Raw genomic sequence first — 27,346 nt, forward strand, 5'->3', positions numbered from 1 at the left:
AACTTGCATCCCTGTCTACTGACATGTAGACTCCTTCTCCCATCCTTCCCCCACAAAAGCTCAAGGAAGAGCAAAGCTGACAACCCAACAGGGTGTCAGCGCAAGTGTAACTCCACCTCAGCCTTTTCCCAATGGGCAACAGGAGCCTATGGTCCTCGAGGTCCCCAGCACGCGCTCACCCCACTGCCGCAGCGTAACTGAGCGAGTCTTGCCCAGTTTGAAATAATTCAAAGCTCGCTATCCAAACCAGCAGATAACCAGCCAAGGTACTTCCGTCCCAGCCGGAAGGTTCTGCTGCACACAGACTGCTGCTGTGAATATTCACCGGGTTTAAATCTCACTTTCTGCGATTTTATATGCTGTGGGGAATTTTCCGAGAGCCAAAGAACTCTCACAGCACAGAACCCAGTGGTCTCTCAAGAGCCGATCCTGGCTCGCCTTGGGCCAGGCTCGACTCCCCGTGAGCTCAACCTCAGGCAGGGTGTAAGGCAGGGAACAGAGTGGGGGGCAATGACACCCGCCTTTGCCCAGTGATTCACAAGGGCTGTTTGTTACAGGAGCTTTAAGGACTCTGTTTTCCATCATTCCTTTTACTGTCTTGAGCAAAAATCTCTGATCACGAATTGCCTGCTGGATTTTAAGAGAGCAGGCAAGGGGACTGCCTGAAATATCACATTGCTTTGCTTTTTTTTTTTTTCCCTCTGGTTTTTCTTTACAGGTCACCCATTTAGTGACACATTAGCTATGTCCTAGAGTAGGCGAAACTGGCCTTCTGAAGTCTGCTTGCTTGCATTAAATAGCAAGCAAAAGTGCCGTATGTCATTATCCACGTAGGTGTTCGTGCTGCGTCTTCTGCTTTGATGACATTCTGTGGCAGTAATTTTCACAGTTTTTCTGGTTTTGAATTGGCCGTTTCCTAATTTAAAACAGAGCAATCAAAGGAAACACTTTCCCCATACGCAGCATAACGTAAGATAAACTTTCCTATGGCTGCTGTGGAGAAGCAAACTCACGAGGTTTTCAGCTTCAACCTTCAGCGTAAACCAGACATCTGTTCCGAGTTGTGTCAGATCACAGGAAGGATAGCCCACAGCTTGGTTTACTCCAGACTAATTTAGGAAATCAGGACTCTCTCCATGGATTAGTCACTAACTTCTTGGGCAATGAGAGGCCAGACACATTTGTCTCTGCAGCTCAGCGGTTTTCCCCTGTAAAACAAGGGTGACGGCTCTTCCCCACGTCAGAAGGTGACTTGCGGCTGGAGGATCTAGCCCTGATACCAACCCAGAAACTAAACTTTTCAGCCCATTTGTATGTCTGCAGTCCTGATGTCAAAGTCCACTAGGAAAGGAAAGAAGAGGAAAAAGAAAAGGGAAAGTGCAGACGGGTCTGAAGTTGGCTTTGAAGCGCAGCCCAGGAGTGGAGATCAGGAAGTCAGAGCTGTAATTGCAGCTGGGTATCAGTTTCCTTTTTTATTTCAGGAGAGCCCACAGCATGGTGCAGCTTTTCCTCTCTCCCTCAGAAAACAGGCAGGAGCAACACCTCTGGAGAAGAGCAGAAAGAGCTGTTAAATGGAAGGGGCCGCAGAAACAAAACAACTCTTTGCATTTCTAATGCCGAGGTAAGTAGGAAGCATCATGAACGTGTCTGAAATGACTGTTATTTCTTCTGCATGAGCAGGGAAAGCTATAAACTATTTCTTATTTAGTTTCCCAAGGAAATGGCACTGTATGACTTGTGGGCTTTGACAGAGTTCCTGGCAATAGGGCCAGCTTCAAGCAAACTCAATGGAGAAGCGATGTCAGGTTCACAAAAATAGGTGGTCCAGCCAATGGAGGAGGTCCTGCAAAAGCCCTGCAGAGCCAAAGGCTCCCAGACGAGCTCACATCATCAAGCAGACCCATGTGAGAAGGCACACCAGAGGAACCTGCCAGAGCTACAGAGATGGTACATTGGTCTTCAGGCTGGGGGCAGGTTTATTCCAAGGTGCCCCAAACTTGGCAATGCTGTGCTGTTAGTGACACCCTGACGCTGTTCATACCTCACTGAGCTGGACGTTTAGCCAGACACGTGGTGGGCACAGCCATAAAACTCAGACCTCAGGTCCTGCAGCCCTTTGACCCAAGCCCTGATAAGGCTGCCCGTTATGGAGGCTACCCTGGCCTGTCCATAACCAGCTGCTGCCAAAAGCGAACGTGTCAGAACAGGTTAATCGACATCCCACTATTAGTCAACACCAAACAAAGGTTTAAATTTTTTCCCTTCCTGAGATAAGCTGTGAGGCAGGGATCAGGGCTGCTCTGAGAAAACATGGACTCTTGGTATAGTGAAATAAACCTGTTTGTTCCAGCTAGAAAAGGTTTGTGAGCTGAACTCGGGGGCCAAGTTATCACAGAAATGACTGCATCTTGAAGATCACTGCAAAGGGTTTAGGTTTTGGTATTTGCTAGGCATACCTCGAGTGTTTGGCCATTATAAATCTCCTTGTTTAAGAAAGAAGTCTCTTTTTGCATTATACTGTGCTTATCTTCTAGCTAAAGCGGGGGCAGGATCTGAATATGCTGGTGTTTGCAGACAGCAGCGGTGCAGTACAGCCCGTCTCAGCTTCACAGTGAAAAAAAATGAGCTAGAATTGTGAAATTGTTGCCTAACAATTGATAAGGACAACCACTGCAATCCTCTTCCCTGCGTCTTCTTGGCCAGCATCCCATTTACCACACATTTCTGGATATATAGAAAAGACAATGGCAATGTGGTTAAAGTACAAGCCACACACATAGAAGACACAGATTATTTATCTCTATGTCTTGTCTGATTTCCTCTTTCGCCATGGCCAAGTAACTCAGTCTTTGCAATTCATTTTTTTTTTCTCCTTTTCTAACTATATTTCTGACTGCCCTTGAGTTCTCCCAAGGAACAGGGCTTTGTAAAGGGTTGAGAGGCAGGAGCTGGAGAGACCCAGCCTTTCACCACAAAGTCACGGCAGGTACACTTCAGGGGACTCTTTTAGCAGGCCTTTGCTTTGCAGGAGAATGAGGTTTCTCCTTGTCTTGTTTCAAATCAAGACAGCCGCCTCCATTTCACCCTTCTTTTCAGGAACTCCCTGTGGCACCGCAAACGCCATGCAACATGAGATGTCAGCTTCTGATGTCAGCCATCCCAAGAAAAAGTCCAGCCCACCACAAGACCAAGGAAATTTGCTTCAGACTTTCTTGCCCAGAAAGGAAGGGCAGATGTATGCAATTCCTCAGTCTTCAAAATTCATGACTCTTAGGAACACCAAGCCCACACACTCAGAAAAAGTCACTGTTGCCACTACCATACTGAAGGATGCAATGATGATTTTTTTCCCCATGAGAAGAAAAGCCTGTGGTAAATGCTTTTATATATCAAGTATTTATCTAAAACACTGACATCATGAAGTGTTAAGTAATGGTACTTTTAACAATCCTCTTTTCAAAAAAGTGTTATTACTTCCAGTTCTACATGGATATCTCACACCGTGGTGATCATACTGCTCACTAGTCAAATCCAGAAAAAAACTAACAGTACAGGTATAATTTTTACATGACCCGTGTAACAGAGCCTGGGTCACTGAACTGTAGCTCCCTTGAACACAGTTCAGTATTGCAGCTAGCTAGCGCTAAACTCCATCTGACATCCCTATAAATGTCAAGCAGGTCACCTAACACAGGTTTTTCAGCGCCTCACTGACTCAGAAGTAATATAGAGAAAAGAGGATAGATTGTGTTTGAATTTAAATTTGCTGTTCAAAAGCACATCACTGATGTACTACCAAGAGGAGATTTCCATTTGCAGAAGAAATAATGTGCAGTTCACAAGCAATTGCTGCTTCTGTAGAAACTTAAATTGTATTTTGTCCTAATGACTTGGAATTTCTTAAGGGTAATGTGAATAGCTTCCAGTTCCTCTTAACTCCTGGTTCTTCCAAATAAATTTTCTATTTCTATGAGCAAGCAGTGTATTTTCATTAACAGAAGGAAATACTCTGAATAGTAATCTGAGGGAACAGGAACTGCTGAGATAAACCACATCACTCACCGAAATCTCACCTGTCTCACAGCTCAATAAAATACCAACATTTGGTCTTAATTTCCTGTAGAGAGGGAGGCACAACTGAACACCAATGAGGGGTCTAAAAGAATGGGGAATGACCCTATAAATGTATGGATTTGGGGCCATAGTTTTAAAACTAATGGCTCTGTCAATACATTTTTCGTGGCACTTGGCCCATGTGAGGGAGGTTTCAAAAGGCAGAGATCAATCCTCATTTGGCCCTAATGTCATTTCTGACACCCTATGCAAGCCCAAACGGTACAGCTGGCCCTTAAGGAAGTGCCCGACTGTGCCCTTGCACTCCGCAGTCATGGCTATACAGATACGTACTTTCTGATGCTGAGAAATACAACTTTATGTATGATCAAACAAATGATACCAACAGGTGAAAAACGTTTTCAGGTGTTTTCACTTACTTTGATCCAAACGTCAACAGGAACAAGATGAGTAGATTAAAATTGTTCTAAAACATCCCTATGGGTGGACTGGATAAAAGCTACTGGCACCACAGCAGCACCCTCTAGTGCTGCTGTCATTGGGATTTGCCAGCACTTCCTAAATAAAATTCAATATTTGGTGTCAGGATGCAGCTTTGCTTGTTCTAGAGTGGCCCCTGAGGTCTCTACAGTGGCCAAAATCCGGCATACAGGGCCCTGACTGCTGAGAGCCCTGCGCTCATCACATCCCATGGGCTGAAGGGAGCCAACCCCTGGCATGGGTGGAAGCCACCACAGACCCACGAGCGGGCATTAGCCCTCATTACTCTGTGCAAACCACCAAACAAGTGTTGATGCTTATTGCAGGGCTGTGGTTTTGGGAAGGGGTTTCCACCAGGCGTTCCCTTTCCTATGCCTCCCTGACTTCACGGGAATAAGGTTTGCTCTGTAAATGCTTGCCTGGCCCTCAAGGGTCCCACACAGGCGGTGCTAAAGGTTCTCTAATGGTGAGCTCTTTTTAGGGTGAATGCCTCAATGAAGGTTCCGTTGACACAGAGCTCACAATAAGGTCAGAATATCAACACCATCTTGTGGACAAAATGAGACAGAGGTGACTAAGGAGACAAACCCATCAATACTAACAAATGTTTGAATAAAGAGCTGCAATTACTTAGGATCCTTGTGCTGTGTGAACAGCACCTACAGCACAGTATCTCCCAAATGATGGGAATAAAGAGCAGAGCAAAGGCAGAGGTTAATTTTTGTTCAGTGGAAAAGAAATGAGACTGCTCCCACCAATTTCAAATAATGCAGAGATGCAACTGCAAAAGTAACTATTGTCAGTCACAACAAACAGGTGTGTAAGTCCGGGTCCATAAACCAGCTAAAAATTCATCTGCCAGAGTGGTGAACATAAAAGAAAAAGATGGAGGCAAGACTGAGTATGTAAAACAGGGTGGGTAACATACCATACTTCAGAAGGAAAAGGTCAGGTATGACTTTTTAAAAAAACCCACTTATTGCTCTCCTGAAGTCATGGAGCAGCTGCAGGGCAGCCAAGCCACCATGACCACCCTTTCTCCACCTCACTCCCAGCAGCTATTGGGAAAGCCCAGGAGAAATTAATGTTGCCTTGAGTGCTACACACAGCCAGACCCATCCAAAGCCATTAACAACTCAGCCTTCATCCCCTCATGCTGCTGTGTATTACCCTTTGTGCCAGGGAAGCATGGATGTGAGATCCTACAACATCAGACAGAAGGAACTACCAGGCAATGGTGAGATGTCTGCATCTGAGCCATGCAGAGAAACTGGATCTTACGGTCAGAGCTGCATCAGGGGTAGGGCAAGAGATCATCATGTCCATGCTGTTTCTGCCATGCTAAGATGTGGGTGCATGTAAGTCCCATAGGTGCTTCTGTCTACTTTTAAGTACAGACCTACCTTTTATCATTTGGCTTTAATAATTCTGAGTGCCTCACATGCAGTTCTCAGAGTCTGCCTTTCTCCAAGTGTTTCAAATGTGGCAAAGGCCACAATTATAGTCACACTGGGTTTGTCACTTCAGCATCTGACACCCTAACCAGATGACAAAAAGATCCGAAACTCCCCAAAGACAAGCACTGGAGTTTAAAAAAAAAATTAAAAAAAAAAAAATCCTACTTCCCTCTGCTCTAAGGCAGTGGGACAAGTATATTATACTTCAGCAAACACCACCAATGAGATGCCAACACAAAGCAGTATTTTTGCACCTTTTTCTACACAGGGACCCACAGAAGCACAGTTAAGTCTATCAGGTCCCTAAACTATCATCCGCGTAGATAACGGATAGATCAATGTACCTGAGCGAGTTACCTTGGTCTCTGCCAGTTCCTCTTCCTGCTTATTCCTGCCAGCTGGAATCACCTTCATTTTATCCTCTCTGGGTCTCAGCCAAATAGCTTCCCCCTCATTCTTGTCCTTCAAGATACAGAGGGAGCAGGGAGATGGTGCACACTGTTACAGAGCATGCCTTGGATTTGCTTGTCTATTTTTTGTGGGGGTGCCCAATTCATCACACTTCTAAGCTTATGAAAATAACATGGCAGTAAGAAACTGTTCGGAAGGTTCTGTTTCTCATTCATAATCTGACTTCATTAACTCATAAATCATGACATTTTGCTGTAAACTAATGAATGAACCACTAACATGGGACATCATTCAGTACCATAAAGCTATTTCCTGCCTGCTTAATTAAGCTCTGAGAAGGCTCTAGCAGAAGGAAAGCAGAAGCAGACCCTCTTGGGAAGTGATAAATGCTGGAGGCTGAGGGGCATCCCAACAGCTTCAGCACAGCTGAACACACCAGGTTCTCACCCTAGCAGGGGTAAAGAGCCTCAGCCAGTCTAGGAGGCTGGAACGGGGAATTCAGCTCCAGCATTTGACTAGCAGAATTGTCTGTGGATCCAACAATCTGATTTCCACCAGCACTGCATAAAAACAGAGGAAAAATGATACTTCCCAGTGGGTCTAATTTTTTATCTAAAAACCAAGACTAATTTTACACAGAGGCATGTAGACATCAGCCTACCCTTTTTAAGCATTAACACAGCAGTTGCAGAACTGTCCACCGAGCTTTGCATTTTGGGTTATCAATGATATGGATGCCCAAAGAGAGTATTTTAAGCTAGACAGCAGAAACATTCAGGAGATACCAACATAATAAACAACCATTTTCTGCTGGCACAGACACAGCCCCAAAGCAACTGACTGGAGAAAACCATTCTTTCCCTTTTCTCCACTAAGTAGGGCAAAAAAACACCACCTTCCCCAGCTTTGTATCATATTGACATTTAGTGTTTCCAACCACAAACTACAGATACACAGCAGGAGGTGATCCCTGCCTCAGAGACTTTACCTTCTTTCCATATCCTCTCTGGTTTGGTGCTGGTACTTTTAAGAATTGTATCTTACCTGAAAAACAGACATGAAGAATCTTTATTACAGGCACCTCGGCAAATACATGTGGCTTCTCATAACCAGTGAACTCACTACAGCTGAGTTTCAGGAGCAAAACAGGACAACCCCAGCTGCCCAGGGCCCCTGCCAGGGAGTGGTTGGCTAATTCCCTGCAGCTGAGCTGAGCCGAGCCTGCCCTGTAAAACTCTCTGTGCATTAAGGAACTGATTGATCACCTATCCTTACGGCGCCAACGGATGCAGTGTTTTAGGTCTCCCTGTCAAGTCTGTGTTTCTGCTGCTTCTTTTGATGGCAGTGTCTGTTTTGAAAGCTGAAGCTGACCTTCTGCCAAGCTACAGCATGTATTTAAGGCCTTCTCAACCAGTGAAAAATGAATTATGGAGAATTCAAGTCCAGCTCATATTTAATTTGTTTTATTTAGATATAAAGTGCAGCCTGGAACAGAGATGGTCGAACACCATCATGCCTGCTTCCTCCAGCCAATAGTATCCTATTGGCCACAAGTAATTTGTCCTCAAAGAATTGCTTGTAATTAGATATCAAGGCAGAAGCTAAGCCCTTCTTTTTCTCACCATAGATCCCTATTTCCAGGGTCTTGCCTAACCAAAACCAACTGTGACATGGGCTGACCTCCCTCTCTGCAAGAACAAAAATAACTCAGAAGATTATACATATGGGTATTATGTGGTGGCATCCACTGTAACAATATGATGTATCATGTTCCCTTCATCATTTCTCTTAAGGTTTTGCTGCCTCTGTATTACTCCCTCTTGAATGGGTTACTGAGGAAAATGTTGCTTCTCGTCAGCATTTTTCAAGTTCTTCCACTACAAAGCCAACTAGAACATTAACATTTACCTTTGAAATTTTTTAATCATTGCATTGTCCACTTCATAAATTCTCTCCTGTAGTGGTGCAATCATATCTCCAAACAACACTGACAGAAGAAATTGTGAGAGACAGTAATTTTACATTTGGTAATACAGACATACATATCCACCCCAGGGACATTTGTAAACATACCTGTGAATAAATTCTCATAGTCCCTGTGCTGGTGGGAAAATACTGCAGTTCCAGGAGAGAAAAAAAAAACTTTGTCCTCCCTAGTCCTGTGTTGCACAAGACTTACACAGGATCATACAGGGCTTCCAGGTAGTCTTCAGCACTGTTGTAGGCTGGAGCAGTTTCCAGGAATTTATTGTTCAACCATTGCTGTACTTCATGGAGTACTTAACTGTGGTTCCCTGTTACGTTATGTGGAAATGAAGGTCAGTGAAGGAATCAGGTCTGAGGTGGTCTCAAAAATATTCACACCACCAAATCCTCTGTCCCAAAATGATGGTAGTAATGCTTCCTCATGTCAGTGCATTTCTGCTAGTGTGTCTCTCCAATCTGTGTTCTGACACTACTGCTGAAATTGAACAGAAAGCTTCTGCTCATATGAACAGCTCCTCTGCCTTCATTGTTGAAGAAAAGGTAACTTAAGAGACAAGTCTATTCACAAAAGAGTCAAAACCTCCAAGGATTAGGTAAAAGAACTTGTATTACCAGCAGAAAAAAAAACAAACAAACCAAAAACAAAAAAAAACCCACCAAACTTCAGAAGCATACTGGTGGTTTCCAGGCTGGAAGACTTGGTATTGTATGTACAGTTTAAGGTTAAAAAAAAAAAAAAAAAAAAAAAAAAAAAAAGAGCATTTGATAAGGAATAAGCAAAAAAAAAGTTGGGAAAAGGCTGAAACATTTATAAGGTCAGAGTTTTGGCACGTAAATTTGGTGCTGAATAATATCCTTTTCTAAAGTCCTACCAAGCATAACCTAGGGAACTATGAATGGAAAAGAAAAATTCTGATCCTTTGAGACTACACCCAGATTTTTTTAAACACAATTCAGTTTGCCCAAAAGGGTACAAGAAAGGGAGCAATTCCAGCTGAGTATTAAGTTAACCTAAGTTAATATAATCTATGTATTAAGTTAACCTAAGTAAAGCAACAAAATACCTGGTTACAAAAGAAAAGTTATGTTAATTCTTGAAGCAGCTCTTCAAGTGAGTATTAGAAATAAGAACACTAAAGCTAAACTAGGGCATTAGAAACTTAGAAATCTGTTTTTTTTTGGTCATGGTCTAAATAGGAAAGCATAGTAAAAACATTGCTTTCCTGTTAAACTACAAGCCTGAACTTCCTAGTCAGTACTTTTGTTTGGTTGGGCTGGTTTTTTTCAGCTTCCTAAAATGAACTCAAGGAGGAAAAAAAAAAAAAAAAAATCAGTGAGACATATTCATAGGCCTGCTGTAAAGACAGCTTTGTTCCAGCATTAGAGTTTATGTATTTGTCATCAAAGTAATAATTACTATACTTTCTTTAAAACCCTAGGAAAACAAGTAAGTGATGAGCAGGCTCAAAAAGGAGTCCATGGTTCCATGGAAATTTATCACATGGCTGAAAACAAACAGCCTACAAGGAACAGAGCCTGAAAATCACAGTGGTGAGAATCTATACAAAACAGAAAAGGCTAAAGAATAATTCTAGCATTTTTCCCCTCAAACAGGAAAAAAAAATAGAATTTAACACACAGGGTCATTTACAGTCCTTGCTGGATTTTCTGCCATTTGCATTTCTGCCAGATGGGTACAACTAACTAACCAAGGTTCCTTACAATTTTTCAGTCATGTTCACCATTGGATACCTATGCCTTAATTGAACACTGCAAATCAGAATAGCACATGAATGGTTGTAACTGAAAAACTACAGAGTTCAAGCATTTGTTAGGAACAAAACTTAAGCTCTTAGTCTAATACTAAAGTTAAATGTCTTGAGTGCTTCCCTGTGACATCAAAATCTCCAGTCTATGCTTTTTTTGAAGGAACTACACCTTCATTATCAGAATAAACAGGCACACAGCCCCACCAATCCTTCCTTTTCTCTTGCTCCAAAGAACAAGAAACAAATGACAGAACACATCAGAGCATACAACAGCATGTTTTCCAGAGAAAGGGAACATTAAGGTCATGGCACATGCAGTACTTTAGTCACTGGAGGTCACTCATATCCTTCAAAAAAAGAAATTGTGATGGTCTTGTACTGCAATTGCTTCAGAATAGTACAAGGAGATGAAATGAGAGCATTTGTAATGCTCATATAAAGCATCACTGCCCTGTCAAGTAGGGGTCATGTATAACATGGTATGAAAATAGTCTCCTTAATCCTGGAGGTATGAGGGATGCATGCAGCCTGCCACTAATCACCTTTAGCCAGAATTTTTAATGATTTCAGTTGTATCTTTTGATATCTTATGCCAAGCACAAAAACACAGATATCATTTCAGCACTACAGCATGCAGAACAATGGGAAAGAGGACCTGCTGCACATGCTCCTTTACCCAGCTGTCCAGCTCTGCTATCACTATGGGAAAAGCAAAGCCTGGTTACAGGAAGACTCAGATTAATTTCCATTGTCTAAAGAGCCTTGATTTTTAAAGGGAAAAGAGGGACCACCTCTACCTGGTCAAGTGCTGGCAGCTGTCTCTAACTTTTCCAGTGTGGCAGATCTTAAAGCACTCTAGATTGCTGACAATATAATCTGTTTAGTCCTATCCAACCCTAGGTAAGATATGGCCATAGGGCTAGTTTATATGAGTCATGTTATACCTGACATCTGACCTTTCTATCAAGTTGCTCTAAATTGTATGAAGTAATAGATTCCTCCAGACTCTGATAAGAAACATCTGTTAGTGTTACTTTCCCCCACCAGTCATACTTCTGTGCAAAAGAGAAGCAGAAACATACTATATGAACAATGTAGTACAAGGGTTTTCTGCATTATACAAGGGCCTAAGATGTTACACATTTTACAGAAAAAACACCCATGTGTATTTTATATTTCTATGTGTATTCTACAAACATCTACCCATCCAGACATTTCATGCTTACTCATTTTCAGAAGGGCAACAAATTAAGAACGCAAAAAAAAAAACCAAAACTTTATTAGCATAACAAGTACATATTCAGCATCTGGCATGTTTGATATAAAGATGTATCTGCTACAGTTGGAGGAAAAAGAGGTTGTAAGATGTTAGAGGGCTAGGGTTAGAGGGGTGGTGTTGGTGGGTTTTTGTTTGTTTTGTGCTTTTTTTAAGTTATGTAAACAATTCAGAGTGAAACCTGTACAAGCAGACTATTAGCTACCATTTGTACATTTAAAAAGTTAAATAAAACCAATTTCAGCAATACAAAAAGCAATATAAAAAAGTATTCAGATGCACAACAAATATATCAGAAGAAAATGGCAAGTAAGTGAACATATTTTAAAAGTTAGATCATACTGGAAATTCTCTGTCAATATCTGTATGCCTCAACATGAAAAACATTATAGAATTAATTGGTTCCCTACGAGATCTGTACAGTTGCATCTATTTTAACTTCATTAAACACTAATATATTAGAATAACAGACTGATTAAAAGGAATAAGAAATGTTTACTTAAGTTTAACATTTCAAGCTGCCTATTTGAGAGAGTACTAGACAGAGGTAGATGTCCAACATTAGTGGCCAAGCTATGCTAGCAAGACCCTTTAGCTATCTTGTCAAGTTTTTACATTCAAAGCCAGTGTGAAAAGGCTTCAGAAATGACGGATGTCTTTTAAAAAGCCAGCCAGAAAACCTGTATTGCTGATGGAAGTAGTTTCAATTGCACTGCTGAAAGTGAAGACTATGTAAGAATAAATCATTTACCAGACCACTGTAAGGACACCACTGATCAAGCACTAGAGCTCATGCAGTTGTTTTAACAAAAGTGAAATCAATTTGTTAGTTTCCTATGCTTATTTTAGAAGCTGAACAATTGCTGCTTATCTGGTTCATAACTAGTCAAAATAAGATTGAAGGGTACCACGGCGGCGGATATCACATGTCCAGCAATGGAAACCACCTCCCAAGGAATTGGCATGACGAATATTCACTTTAATTGTAGAAATGCCTGCAAGAAACATACATTGCATACTTGAAAATTAAAATCTCAAATTCATGTGGTAAGCTTTGATCAGAACATTTGATAATGCTTCATCAGATCATGTGGCTAGATGCAAGTACAGAAAGTATTTCCTACTAATTTGTTAAGAATTTATTTTCCCAAGTTCTAGGCAGAGAACAAGCTAGGAACATAGCTGGCTTGTTTATTCCAGCAATACCCTCAGGAATATATAGTGCCTGGAGCACAGCTGGTGTTTGATGTGTTATGATATGCCAGTAATAAAAAGAAAAATTCAGTTTTTGTGGTATGTGAAGAATTAGCTGGAATTCTGCTACAATATATGACCAGCGCACATTTACGTACATAAATTTGTGTGAGCATTTATGGTTCAGACACTGAATTTGCTCTTTCAAGTGCCTTTCAAGAAAAGCAGCATTCAAAATACAGAACTCTGAATCCCTCTTTCTCTGAAAGGGGAAAGAGGCTGTTATACTTACTACCTAGGTTAAACTTCATCCCACTTTTCAGCTCTGATGTTTCAGCTGTGTCTCTGCTTATACAAAGTTCTGACAGATGGACTAGTATCAGAAGACACTTCTGTTATGAAGTTTGCCTTTTTGCTTCTTGGTATTTTCAGGAGCAGCTCAGCAGAATCCATCATCTAGGTCAGTAATAGTTTTGTTCCCAGTAGACCCATCTCAGTTCTAGGAACTTACTGACTTAATAGGAATTTATTTAGAACTCACACAAACTGAAGTTCAAGTGAGAAAGACATATCATGATTAGCATTAATAACCTTTTTGGTTTTGGAGTTTTTTGGGGTTTTTTTGTTTGTTTGTTTTTTGTTGGTTTGGGTTTTTTTTTGTTTTGTTTTGTTTTGTTTTAAGTACCTCCAAGCATTTATAAATCCTCAGCTCCTTGGTCATGCAAAGAATTAAAAAAAAAAAAACCTAAGAGCAAAAAGCTAAGTGATTCACTAAAGGTTGTATAGCCAGTCTTTAAAAGCAGATGAGAGCATTAGATTGCGTAGTTCTTACTATGATTTGAGGGAAGCTTCAATAAGTGCACTCACATTATTCTTCTAGGCACTAACCCTTCTTCTAGGTTCACAGTTGCCATCTTCCACCTTTGGATCATTCTCTCCTTCCCATTACTTTTTTCTCCCTTTAAAGGAGTTTTCTGCTACAGAGGAGTATTATCTTTTACTCCGCAATACAATGATCCCTCGCTTCCCTTGACTTCTCATTTACCCACCAGTCTTCTTTCTACCCTGCCAACTTTTACATCACCATGCAGCAACAGTCAGCTGGCTGTAGCATCAAAGTAATCTGGCTACCCTCCTACTAACCAACTATGAGGCACAAGTAGATCTACCTACATCCTTCCCTCCCAGAGTACTGGAGGCAGTTGGATTAACTGCATGAGTTCAGATTTTTAAGTCTGTACTATTGGTCTTTGCAGTTAGCTGTGCATAAGATTTCCACATTTTATATTCAAGTACAGTTCTCCTGCCACTGCATATCTAAAGGAATTCCACCCTGTCACAGAGTTCCATCTCACAGGACAGAGATTCTCCATAAATTAGCAGAAACACCTGGGTTAAGTGGTCTTAATTTAACAGTTTAGAGTACAATGAGTTTGAAACTAGAAAAATCTGAAAACATTTTGAAAATGAGGGATAGCCAGCTCTACAACACTCAGCAATATGAGCACTTAACCTCTCCAAGGCAGATTTTGACCTCCAAATTGAACAGACAGTTTTACATTAAAAAGCTCATTCAAAAGCATGCTAGCAGTAACTTTAATTGCTACTCACACCTTTATTTGCTGCAAGCTGTAGGGGGCACAAGATGTAAGAAGCCCATATTCACATGACTGAAGTATTCAGGAGAGAAATCTCTGAATGATTCTTACTTGCTAATCCAATTGTTTCAGTATCTTTTCCAGTGCTGGCTGCTTTAACTATTTGAAGTGAAACCTCCATTCATCCTGATGTGCATAGCTGGTATTAAGATAATTTTGTTTAAGTATGTGTTGAAATATGTTAGGACATACCCAGATTTTCAAACATCTTCTGAATTGATGTCTCATTGGCATCCACCATCACCCGTTTCTCATCCAGCATTAGGACATTCATGGAGAGCCATTTAGAAGACATCCACAGTGGGTGATCTAAACATATGAGAATGAACCTTCTACAATAATTGTAGATTTTGTACTAATGGTGCCCTGTATTAATACTCTCAAGAATACTCTTGGAATTCTTAGGGAAGAAAGAATGAATATACCATCTGGGATGAGTGGCACTGGGGGGCGAATCACGGTCCAGCCTGCTTTCTTGAAGAGCTCAATCTGAAAGAGCAATTTAATTAGATTCTAAACAGGGTTCTTAAAGTATCACATTATGTCCTCCAACCTATGCCACATTTTCTCAGGCTACTTCAATATACATGCCATCTCCTTCCCTCCATTCACTACTCTTGCCCTGATTCGAGTTCGATCTATAAAGCAAATTTTCATACAAGCATTTTTTTTTAAAAGCCTTTTCAAACTTTGCATACCACTAGCATTTATTTCTACTGGTTTTATATATGCTAGGTATACTAAGATACATTAAAGACAGAAGGTAACACATGCAGTTCAGAACCTGTGTAAAAATATTAGTAACAGTGCAAAAGTATTCAATTCTTTATTTTTGGTATTATTTCTTCCCATATGACTGTAAAAGCCATTTATATTAATTACACTGCCATTTCTAGAAACAAAACCACCAAAAATACAACAATTTTATGTTTGTGTCATGCTTTACAAAAATTTAATATGCAGTTTATTTAACAATAGGAACAAAATAAAGGCATCCTAGGAAATATTTCTAACTTAATTGTGTAATTCTTAGAGACACAAATTAAGAAGAGTATAATTTGGCTAAGTGGAATTGACTTCAACTTCACTGCCTGCATGCTTGGAAGAGTTCTTTGCTCAAGTGTTACCACGAGGTGGAGCTCCGATCCTGAAAACTCAATAACTAGCCTGCCCTGCCAGGATTTTAAACAGAAGCCCATTTTCACGTGCACCTCCCCCGCCATTTCCTGGCCATCCAGAACTACCAAACCAGTTTTTATGAAAGCAAGCTGCATCTATCTTTCCTGCCTACACAGACAGCAGTTTTCCAGCACATGCGTTTAACACAAGGAGACCAGGATCCTCCTCTTGGAAGTAAAATATGAAAAACAGAGGAAGGGAAAAGGGGAGGAAAAGACTGATTGTTTCAAAAAATATATTCTCACAATGGATATTACAAGAGGCAGTAAGTCAATAGGACCATTTATGTTGAAGCCGCTTGCTGAGAAGAGACTAATATTGCTATTACCAGCCTCATGCCATTAGTACAGTTAACAATACCAAAGGAAAGGCTTCCAAAATAGGAATAAAAAGGGAGATAACTCATCTGAGCAGCAGAAACCCCCCAATTTCTCCTTGGATACACTTAACATATTTAAGTAGTGGAAGTGTTCAGAGAAGTAGTATATCTTATGTACTTGCTTTGATACTACATTATTACAAAATAGATCACTTCCATCATATATAACACAAACACAGCCCCTTAGCCTCACAGGAAGAAAGCAAAAAGCAGCAGCAGAAAACTGGGGAAGAGCAATGGTCACTGCACTGCTCAGAAAGTTCTACAGTCAAGATACAAATACATCTATAAGTTCCTGAATAACTATGAGTGCTATTTAAATTCAATAATTTAATGTTATTCAAGTGTATACAAAATAAACTTATGGATTAGCAATTATCCAGCAGGAACCTAATCCAGCTGAGTTATTTTTAAACTCAAAACACAGCTACACTCTTACCTGATGACATGGACGGTCTGGGTTAGAGAGCACAAGGCCAGGACCAATGATATTAAAAGTGGCATCAATGTGCATAGGATTAGGATCCTTAAAGGATATTATATGTACTCTGTAGTCTGGTGCAAGATGTCGCCTCATCCATTCAATGCCCATGTAATTTGTAACCTGAAAATAAGACAAAGTAATTTTCTCTAGGCTAGAATACATACTGCATCTAAGTTTAGTTTATCTAAAGTTTTATTTAATTAAATATTTAAAGCCAAAATAACAGAAGTTTGTGCCTTTAGCTACCCTCTTAGCTGTAAGACAGTCCTATCTTATATATCAGGCATTCTATGGATAGCAACTTATTTTGTCAACACTATTATTTTAATGCTGTTCAGGAATTCAAAAAGACATAAATAAAGGTATCAATCATTAAGATAAATACCAAAACTATTGAAGAAACCTTTGTTTACCTGGCTCCTTTGTACAAAGATATCTCTTCCAGCTCTAATGAAGTCAGCAGCATCAAAGCATGGCTCAAATTCAGTAGTTACAAATTTTCCCTGAGCAGCCAGTTTATGCCTGTCTTCAACAGAGCGGATTGGATAATCCTAGTTTTAGAATAAGGAATAACAACTTTAGGCTGGAGATGGTAAGGGAAAGTTTTCAAATTATTTGCTACTGAAGAGTATTTTGAAATTAAGAAAATATATTGATACATTAAAGAATAGGCCGTGAGATAAGAGACAATAGTTATAACAAGAAGTTAACTGCTCTCCCGAGCCACTGTCTCTATAATATTCTGGCTTCTGGATCAAAAGTATTCATTACCAGTAGAGTTTAACTATAAGTTTAACAAATCACTGCACAGCAACAGAAATACTGGTATGCAAGTATTTCCTAACAAAGGTGGAGTCCCTACATTTTCCACATTTAAGTGTGGAACAGTACTTCAAACTAGAAGGTAGATCTTCAGGAACTTAAATAGATTTTAGAATTAAACAATGCAATTAAGAAGAAATAAGGTGAAAGAAAACCAGCACAAGAACTACTAGATAAGTAAGCATGCTTTAGAACAGGCTCTGGAAGTTTCCTAATACTGACAGACTACTCTGAAGTAATTTTAACAGACTTCTTTGCATCATTGATAAAATATCACTGTTCCCAGAAAGATAGATATATAAATATATAAAGATATATATAATTTCACAACTAGTTTTACTGCATTTATTGTAGATGCTCTTACCAAGGTCTCAGTGCATTTGGGGGCCTATAGGAAACTACCAAAATTGTCCAGGTCAAAATAGTTACAAAAGAAAAAAAAAAGATAATATTCACTTAAATATTTGGAAAGTAAATACTCACAGTTTAGATCCTCCACTATTTCATTTATGTAATTTTCAAAAAGACTAATCATCATGCAAAACAAGGACTATGAGGGTTCTTTTCTGTGACAAAATATATATTCCTTCCCACTTTCCTGATACACTCAGGGAATCTCAGTTCTTCAAAGTAATCTTTGTGATGTCTTTCTAGTCTGCTTTCCTCTTTAGGGATGCTAAGTTACAGCCAGTAATCAAAACAATTCAAAGCAGACTTGAATTCAATAGGCACAACTTCCTGTTTCTTATTCCCTAATTGCACATACTCAGCTTCACCTGGAAAGGCTACAAAATATCTGCGTACATTAGAAAAGCCACAGATTTCTAGAGTTGTTTTGTTTCACACCTCCTGTTCCCCCCAGTTTTGTGAAGCCTAGATATCAGGTTGAAACTACCAAAAAAAAAAATTCTGTATAACCAGAACTGAAGTTCTGAAGCAAAATTAGAAGAATACCTGATCATAGAGCTCATCTGCCATTGTGGGTTTCGGGGCAGTTGTCCACTTAGCACCACCGTTGAAATAGTCTTTGATTATTCGTCTGTATGCTCTGTACTCAAAGAACCGAGCACGCCAAGCCATAGGCGCTTCAATAATTTCATTTCCCACCACCAGCAGGATGTCTCTTGGCATGGCAGCATACATACCTGAAAGGAAAAAGGCCATTAACCTACAAGACAGATATGCTTTTCTCAACTCTTTCAGCTTACTCACTTTTCACCCTCCTTTTTACCATTATTTCTATTCAAAAGACTGGCAAAAAGCATCTTTAAAAAAAGAAGTTAAGAAACCAGTGCATAATTTGAGGTCCTTACATTCTCCAGTACCTTTACAAAGTGACATTTTTTGTTCAAAATACATGCAAGATTTTGTTACAAAGCCTCACTCCTAACAAGTTCATGGCTAGTTGAAAGCCACCCACAATCTACAAGTCTCCACTTCTTACTTTGGTTAATGGAAATTAACCAGACAAATGCTTATTAATTACTCAGATGACTTTAAAAGGTGACAATGGGTAGCAAGTTCTCCCAGTGGACCTAATTTCTTCATATGCCATCCTTTTAAAAAGTAATAGCATGGAAGAGGAATTTGATGCAACACAGAACTAGTGGAGGGAGCAGCCCCATTAGACTTTTAATTATCTTATCTGTTCCCTAATGAATTTGAATTCTACTAGAGCAACTTAAGAACACATTTGACATGAAAGGAGCCTGGAGACTACGCTTGATGCAAAACTGAGCATAAGCTGCTGTGCTCTCACTACAAATAACCAAAGCCATATTGTGCTATACAAGGAGGAATGTGGCCAGTAGGTAAAGGGACATTCAAATTTCCTTGACACTAGTGAGGATCCTCCTGGAAAACTGTTTCCAGCTTTGGCATTCATAGATCAAAATGGATCTAACTCTAAGATCCAACAAAGCCCATCAAGACAGTCAGGGGGGCCTTACTGCATATGACCTGGAAGGAGAAGTGGAGGGACCTCAGCATATTTCATGTGGCAAGTAGGGTTCAAAGTAGTAACAGGCTACAGCTACTTTCAGGGCCATTAGGCAGTGACAACACAGCAAGGGAATCTGGCAACAGATGACAGTGTGGGAAGTTCAGATTAGGTATTCAGGAAACACCTTTCATTGGGAAGTCCATGCAGCACAAATAGGTCAGCGCACTAGGTGGCAGAATCCCCATCCCTGGAGATTTTTCCAAATCATATCTACACAAAGCCATTACTGCACTCATCTAGAACTGGCAATAATCCTGCTCCAAGCAAGAAGGTAGACTAGATGACATCCAAAATGTCTCGGACAAGAGCAAAACAGATAGGGCCTTCAACAATGGAAGAACATTTACCTGTAGACTCAAAGTCAGGTGTTTTATACTTCATAGACCAGTCAATTGGATCAGGCCTCTTGACAATTACACCTTCTTGTTTCAAAATATTGCACATCTCTTCAATTTCAGCAATAGCTTTTTTTAAATGGTCTTTGGGGAAGCTCTGGCCTCCAAATTTTTGATAAAAAACCCAATACTTTTCATATGTGTTTGCCTGAAACAAAAGAACAGGTAAGTGACAAAGAATAAGCATCACTTATTTTGGCAGAGTGAAACAGATGCCTGAGGCACAATTCTTAATATTCAAAGTTTCCTGTTCTTCTTTGACTGACTTACTGACTTTGTATGTGTTATGACCCTAACATGTTGTAGTGTGCCTTATATTTGATTCCTGCAATATTTTGAAGAGTTGCTAAGAATTGTTAATGTCCTGCTGATTCTAAAATAAAGGGGCAAGAGAGGAGTGGGGAAAAAAAGACAAAACAACCAAACAGACAAAAAACAGGAAGGGAGAAGTTTTGATGCTCCAGATAAATGCTTGGTTATTTCTGGTTTAGAATCCCTATCCTGAAAGCACTCTGCTGTCTTTATTTTTTGTCTTTACTACTTCTATTTATACACACCATTGGCAAGGTTTCACTCAGATGTTTTATGATGTGCATGTGTCCAGTCATTAAACTTCTGTAAGTGCAGGTGTTAGACTAGTTGTGAATGGCTGATATCTTCACAAATACATGGGGTAACAAAGTTAAGTTTCAGCTGTACGTGCCAAGCAGGCTCACTGAACCAGCAGACAGTTTCAGCACTGCTGACAGACTGTACATGTGGCATGATGCTTAAGGAAAAAAAAAAAAAAAAAAAAAAGTCCTCTGAGGAATAGCAGGGGGAAAAAAAAAAAATGGAAAGCCATTCTAGAATGCGGGGAAGTAAGTACACATTTCATTCAAATTTGCAAATTTAGTTTGACTTTCAGGTGAGATTTTCGGGATATTTAATTTCCTCATATTTTTTTATATAGATGGATCAGTAGCTTATATTACTTGTTTCTACTGATGGAAATATTATTATAAATATTTATAGAAGTCTCTTCTCCTCTTTAGCCATAGCCCTATAGCCCTACAGAAAGTCTCATTATTTATGAAATCACAGAGGAAAACCAAGAGAGTACATTACACTCCAGTTAGCATTTAGTGACTAGTATTGCCAAGTGGCCATTTGATTTGGTCCTTATTACACTAGACCTGTACAAACACACCAAACCCTATACACTCTGCTATTTAATAAGGCTAGCAGACATGTTTTAAAATGAAAACAACCTTGAGCTCATCTCCAAAATGCGCGCATCAGTAATCACTTTGTTAAAACCTCACTTTGGTACTGTCAGAGTGGTGAAATCAGGAATTCTAAAGCCATCCCAAGTACAGGTAACATGCCTTGTTGGCTAGAAGGGGACATACTTCAGGTACAGCAGCAGTCTCAAAATGCAAGACACTAAATTCACCTGTCAGAGTCAGATTAAAACAAGTACAACATTTACAGGCCTAAATCCTCTGCTCCTGAAATCCTGTTATAGTCTTCTCATATTAAGAACTAATTCGAAATAATGTCCTACTTCTTATGGTTAAGAAAATCCAGATATACTGAAGTAACATCATTTGTTTTGATTATGTATCTTTGGAAGTACTTAATTCACATTTATAAGCTGTGAAAGCAGCAATTTTGATGAGTCTCTACTAACTCTAACACAACAGAGAAACTAGTGTATATGGAGCCCTTCTGAATGACAGCAGAGGAGTTCAGGTATGCGTGATCAAGTGGCCAGGGCTTCCTTCTCATTCTTCACTCCCTCTCAGAGTCCTCATTCAGGCAGCATGAGTGACAGCAGAGGGATGCAGGAGAACCTGACCTCCCAAACATGAGGTTATCTCCTCATACTGCAGTCCTGAAAGCAATGTTCTGGACAAAAACAATGCAATGATGTTCCTCTTGTGCTAGTACTGTCAGTGAGACCCGAGTAGGCAAGGCCATTCATCCAAAAACATGCCTGATCTCCTTTAACAATCCAGGCTATCCACTGTATTCTTTATTATTTCTGGATATTTGCCCTCATGCTAGAGACGTAAGACAGAAGGATGAGAAAATTCAACCTTTTGGACACCCTTAACATTTATAGAGAGAGCCCAGGCAAAGGTTTCAGCATGGCCATCCTGTTCCTCCAGTACTGAAGCTTCTTCCTATGCTTCCTGAAAGGATTTATTCTTTTTCTCTAAGTGAGGTCTTGGGTAATTTGATCACCTCAAATTTGCCAGCTGTTCCTAAGTCACATGTAGATTATAAGAAGTGCCTAGCATTCCTATGGAAACCTGTTGTACTAATAACACAAATTTGTCCTAAGGAGTAAAGCTAGTTATTTTCAGAGCCACCCATGATGTACTTGAATATTATTAATTCCTAAGCGGTTGCAGCTCCCCTCTTCACCAGATGTCCTCTAGTACTGCTCTTTTTCAAACCTGAGAAATGATGCTTGTCTTGCACCAATATGGTGGCACAATCTTAAAGTTAAGACAGAGTAAGGGTTAACACCATAACACCGCTCATATTCCCTATCTTCTGAATAACTGGGAACAGGATATATGACTGGGACATCTCTTTCATACCCATTCAGAGTTGAGATTTCACATACAACTCATTTCAGACTGTTCAAAAAGTACCATGGCCAGGACACAGAAAATCACTTTAAATAATCTCCTCAATGCACCTTATAACCTACTGCCTGAGAGTACCTGAGAGACTGTAGCAGCCTTTAAGAAAAATCCTTTCTTTTCAGAAATAAGTTTAAGAGTGTACTGTAAGTAAAAGATTGTCTTTAAGAAACAGCAGAATTACTCCCTATAGTTGCTATATATTTTAAACACTTGTTGTGGCAAATAACTCACATTATCAATGTTAATGCTCTCAAGATGTGCCATAAGGCTAGTTAAGACAGTTATTAAATTTAGGACATTGAAACAAATTCAGATCAAAATACTTTTTCTCTAAATCAGTAGTAAGCACACACTCCCTCAGCTTCTCACTCAAGATACAATGATCTGCAATAATACCTCTTCACCAAAAATGCATTATTACTCACAAAATATGCCGAAAAACATTGCAGAGTACAAAGCTATAAAGCTCAACTGTCCGACTAAGCATCAATTGCTTCAGTTGAATACATCTGATCTGTGTTGTTTTGGTTTTTTTTTTTTTTTAACCAAAGTGCTAATTTTAAAAAAGGTATCTTCCTAATTAATGTAGTTGTTAACCTCCTAGTTCAGATTTCCCATGTTTCCCAATAGTGTATTTACCTCTACATAACCTACATACCCCATTTCAAGCTCCCAAAAGGAAATGCAATAAAGTAGCGGCTCATAAATATTAATGAGATATGTAGGGCTCCCTATTCAGTTCATTCCTTCCTCCTTCTTATGCCAAGCACATCATTTCTACACATCATGGCAAAAAGACTTGTGCATACCAAAACCACATCTCAAAGTATAAGACAGCACTTGAATGAAGCCGTGCTTCCGGCACTTATATATTTTGTAAATAAACATGCATACAACCTTAACACACAACTAAGTAGTACCTCAAAGCAAGTATTTAGCAAAACTATTATACTTCGTTATGTGGTTTTTTTAAAGTGTCTCAGGTCCAAAGCCTCATGTTTTTCTTATGCAACTCAAATTTCCTAGTTTTAAACTGCAGTTTTTACAACCAATGACCCTCATTCATACTTGGCAGAAGTCATGTGTTACATTTAAACCCTAGTATTGTTACTTACAGGGACAGTAACAGGGACTTCTGGGCTGTTGTATGACACTGGAGCAACACATACATACACGCCTTGCCTTTCAGCCACACAGCAGAGACATGAACAATAACTGAATCTATTAATATCTTTCAGTATTGGCAAGGTACAATTTGGACTACTGTTTGGATTCAGCAACACCCCCAGGTAAAGTTACCTGTTGCAATTCCTACAGCATAATTCTAGACAAAAGCAGAGAAAAATAGAGGCAACCACATCTCAGCTGGCACACTATTACAATAACCTGTTGCAGCCAATGTATTCTTCAGACTTGGCAGCTAAAGCTTGCTTTAACCCCCAGCTGTAGGTATCTGAATTGAAGAGGTAATCCTATACTTTGACAGTCCTTACGCAGCTTTTGATATTGCATGTAACAAAGTGAAGTTCTGACCTCATTTAATTAGTTATGGCTTAACAGGCACTAGACCCAGACTAGCTGTAGAGCATGTCACACTTCAGCAAGTTAGACATTTGAAAGGGTATTTTTTTCTAATATTGAAGCAAGCCCCTTTGCCACTACTTGAGAACAGGGTTTTTTTGCTCATTTAATGTTACAATGTAACAAAGTTAGACTTTTTTTCCCCCCTTACTCTTTCTGTACATTCATTATGACAGCCGTAAGTACATAAATGCACACACGTACACTTGTATATTAGAAATGCCAATCCTCATTCACTTCTTTTTCTGGACCTCCTATCTTTGGAGTGCATGAAACAGGATTCCAGAGGTTGGTAACTGAGCCTCAGCTCTCAAGGAGTACATACAAGCCATAATTAAATCAGTGGTAAAGTTTTCATTGCGTTCACTGTGGCCAAGATATCATCTCAAATGTCCCAATGCAAGTCAAATGATTACTCTTCTGTCTGAGGATTACAACTTCCAAGCTGCAGTAATTCATTGACACTCCTCCTAACAGTTTTGCTCAGAATCATAGTCCAGATTGTAAAGTACACAAACGTAAAAGTGGCTGGGGGAAGAGAAGTCTTCTCAACAACAAGTACATCCCAAACTTCCTCTAAACTACCATTTGCAGTACGTTTAACGTATTTTCAGTGTCTTTGTCACTCCTTCCATGCCAGATTAGAAGAATTCCCTTTCTTTTTTCCACTGAGGTCTTCTCATCAACTTTGTCCAGATATCCTTTAAAATTTTACTAAGGTCTCTTCAGCAGAAGTAGTGTGCCAGCTCATTTTGCTGTGATAGCCACAGATGACCTGCTGCCTCCAAGGCAACACTGTACTGTGACACTGGAAGAGAATTCAAGATCATCCCCACAAATACAGGTAACAACACATACTTAGCAACTTTAAAATTCAGATAAAGTACACAACAAAAATCTGGAGCAAGCCCATTGTTTGAGTGTTCCTGTTCTAAATCATAACATTTCAGAGAACACAGAAATGTGGATTTATTTAGGTTACTGTCATAGTTTCAGGCATAGAAAAACTCTGAAAAACAGAAAAGTATGTATTTCCACACAATATGTACTGTAGCACATAAGAGTTCTTGTGAGCTATTTAAACAGAATGGTCCTATTAGTCTACAGCTATAGAACTCAAGCTTTCTCAGACTATTAAGTAGAAAACTAAACTTTTTTTTCAAGTGTTCTTAGTTTTGAGTTGAATTAAACCTTTGCCAGCTCTAACAACTATCTCAAATGCTAGAGTGTGTACTTTGATAGCATCAGGGCAATATTTCTAGAGCAGATTGTACATATTAAAGATTCTCTCTGCTACTGAATTCTCTTAAAACAGCCAGTTCAGGTGAAAGTGGAAAGAAAAAGCGTATCACCCACCAACATGGCTATGCTGTAAAATTTCACAGATGTAAACAACTAGTTTGAAAGAAGAATCCTCAAGAGTAAACATCACACCTTGTGCACTGTAAAGCTTACGCAAATTGTATATATAAAAATCACATTATTTCCTATTTAAGAGGGGGTTTATTGTTTACCTTAACCTCCACAGAAAAAGGTGGGACACAGGCATTTTCAGCTCTTCCCACAATGACCTCTTCCAGTGGGTCCCATTCATTGTACGAGCAAACAGGACAGTCCTTATGCACAGGGCTAGTAGCCTTGTTGTCATCAGCAGCACAGGTGTTCTGGGAGGCTGTAGCTGCCTGGGTGCTCTGGAAAGATCGCTGCACCCATCCTGTAAAGAGTCTTCCAAGCTTAAAATAAAAATAAAAATGGTAATTATGTTTCCCTTACAAAAAGGAAAAAGAAATGGTTCAGTCCACAAATGCCTTACAGTGTAATCCCAAAGCAATGTACATTATTTGGAATATTAAGAGAAACACGCTGTTTGTTACAGCCATTCTGATTTATTCACAGCCTACTAGACGCTTAAAGGACGATTTTCCTTTTAAAATACAGGCAGTTGTGCCCAGAGGAGCACAGCATGGACATTACTAACCGGAGTCACTGAACTCCGTGCTGCTGAACTGGGTGGATGCATGGGTGAGCTTCAATCAAAAAAAACCCTGTAGCCACCCGACACCCGCCCAGCACCGCTCGGACCACCCCCGCACGCCTGCATCCGCCGGCGCGGAGGGGCCGCAAACCCCTCGCCCCACTTCCCAACAGAGCATCCTCAACGCCAGCAGCGGATCTGCCCGGCACCAACCCGCGAGCCGAGGTAATGCGCCGCTTCGGCTCCCCGGCTGCCCCCGCGCAAGCACCGCACTCGCAGCATCTCTGCCGGCAGTACAGCTCCGCACCGCTCCGCGCTGCCCCGCCCCACCGCCTTTATAGCGGCCCGCCACGCCCCCCGCACCGCCCATTGCCTGCGGGGGCGGCCCGTGCGGGGCGGCTGCTGGGAAGGGCAGAGGGCTCAGGGGTGCTGTGTTGGGAAGAAGGAGCGGTTGCAGCCACGAAGCCCCAGCCTCAGCCGCAGTCCCTGGGCGGCGCAGTCCAGCTGGGTGAGGCACTCCCCAAATCTGCCCGGCGGCGCCTTTCAGGATACCTGGATTTCATTTCCACAAATGGCTCTTTCGCAGCAATGTGACTTTGAACATTTCCACCTAGGTTGAAAATCCTTCTCTAATAAGTGTACTGCAGTGTATCATTCAGTTATTTTTAGTCATCAAATATGCATATTCTTCACTAAACCTGTAGGAGACAAAAGAAATGCAATTTTACAAAAAATTCCAACGATTTGTATGTTAAGAATTCAGATCTTTGGACTAAAACCTAAAGATTTCATTATTCACCTAAAAATATTTTAATTCTTTAATTACTAAAGGAGTGTTTCAAGAATATCCCAAAGACTTAATTTACAAATCTGACTTCTCAAAATGCATATTGTGATATGATGAAAACTCATCTTAAAAACTTCATCAATAAAACCTAAACCAGTTAACTCCTAGTAGATATACACCTATTTTCCCCTGCAAAATCTCTCAATGATAAAATGAACAGAAGTATATTCAAAAATACTTCTATCTCAACAGGACTGCAGTCTACAATGAGAAATGTTTGCTACCAGCTCTACTCACATTTAGTATATCCTTCTTAGCCTGATATATTATTCTGCATTTTCCCAACTTTGCCTACAAGTTCACTTTTAAATCCTTTGATTTTTCCTTACAAAAGTAAAAAGCAGACATAGCAAAAATTAGTTTTGCCTGAGTTATTCTGCTTAAAGTTGTAAAAACCTGCATCTTTCTTTCAACCTTATTATTTTTGGTTCTGCCTTTGTTGCCCATGCAGTGCCTAGCATTTTCCCTGCCTTGTTCAATACTCCTTCAGCCCATGCTTCATTATCCATAGCTAGTACAGTAGGGCATGGCATGGCTGTGAACGAACATAATACTTAACATCACTTTACAACAATGTAAGATTGCAAGTAGTGCTGGTGAACTCAGCAGACATATCTGTAGCAGGAAAAAGGTAAACATCACTAGTAGTAAAGTACATTAAAATGTAAGGTACAGTCCTAGAATGCAGCAAATCGGTTACAGTTTTGACACATCTTAGATATACGAGTAAGAAAGTTT

At 40.1% G+C, this 27,346-nt stretch overlaps 1 protein-coding gene across 1 annotated transcript; it reads right to left on the reverse strand.

Moving 5' to 3' along the window:
- Window positions 1–11,341: 11,341 nt before the first annotated feature.
- On the reverse strand, window positions 11,342–26,049 carry GATM (glycine amidinotransferase). Its single transcript, XM_086757639.1, has 9 exons — window positions 25,975–26,049; window positions 25,301–25,519; window positions 19,519–19,714; window positions 18,124–18,314; window positions 16,761–16,898; window positions 16,303–16,467; window positions 14,731–14,794; window positions 14,498–14,614; window positions 11,342–12,448 (listed from the first exon to the last, which is right to left on the reverse strand). The coding sequence occupies exons 1-9, from the start codon at window positions 26,041–26,043 to the stop codon at window positions 12,336–12,338; spliced, it is 1,272 nt and encodes a 423-aa protein (XP_086613765.1). The 5' UTR covers window positions 26,044–26,049; the 3' UTR covers window positions 11,342–12,335.
- Window positions 26,050–27,346: the final 1,297 nt, after the last annotated feature.

Source organism: Chlamydotis macqueenii, chromosome 12, assembly GCF_036417535.1.
Source record: "Chlamydotis macqueenii isolate bChlMac1 chromosome 12, bChlMac1.mat, whole genome shotgun sequence".
In the NCBI taxonomy this organism is placed as follows: Eukaryota; Metazoa; Chordata; class Aves; order Otidiformes; family Otididae; genus Chlamydotis; species Chlamydotis macqueenii.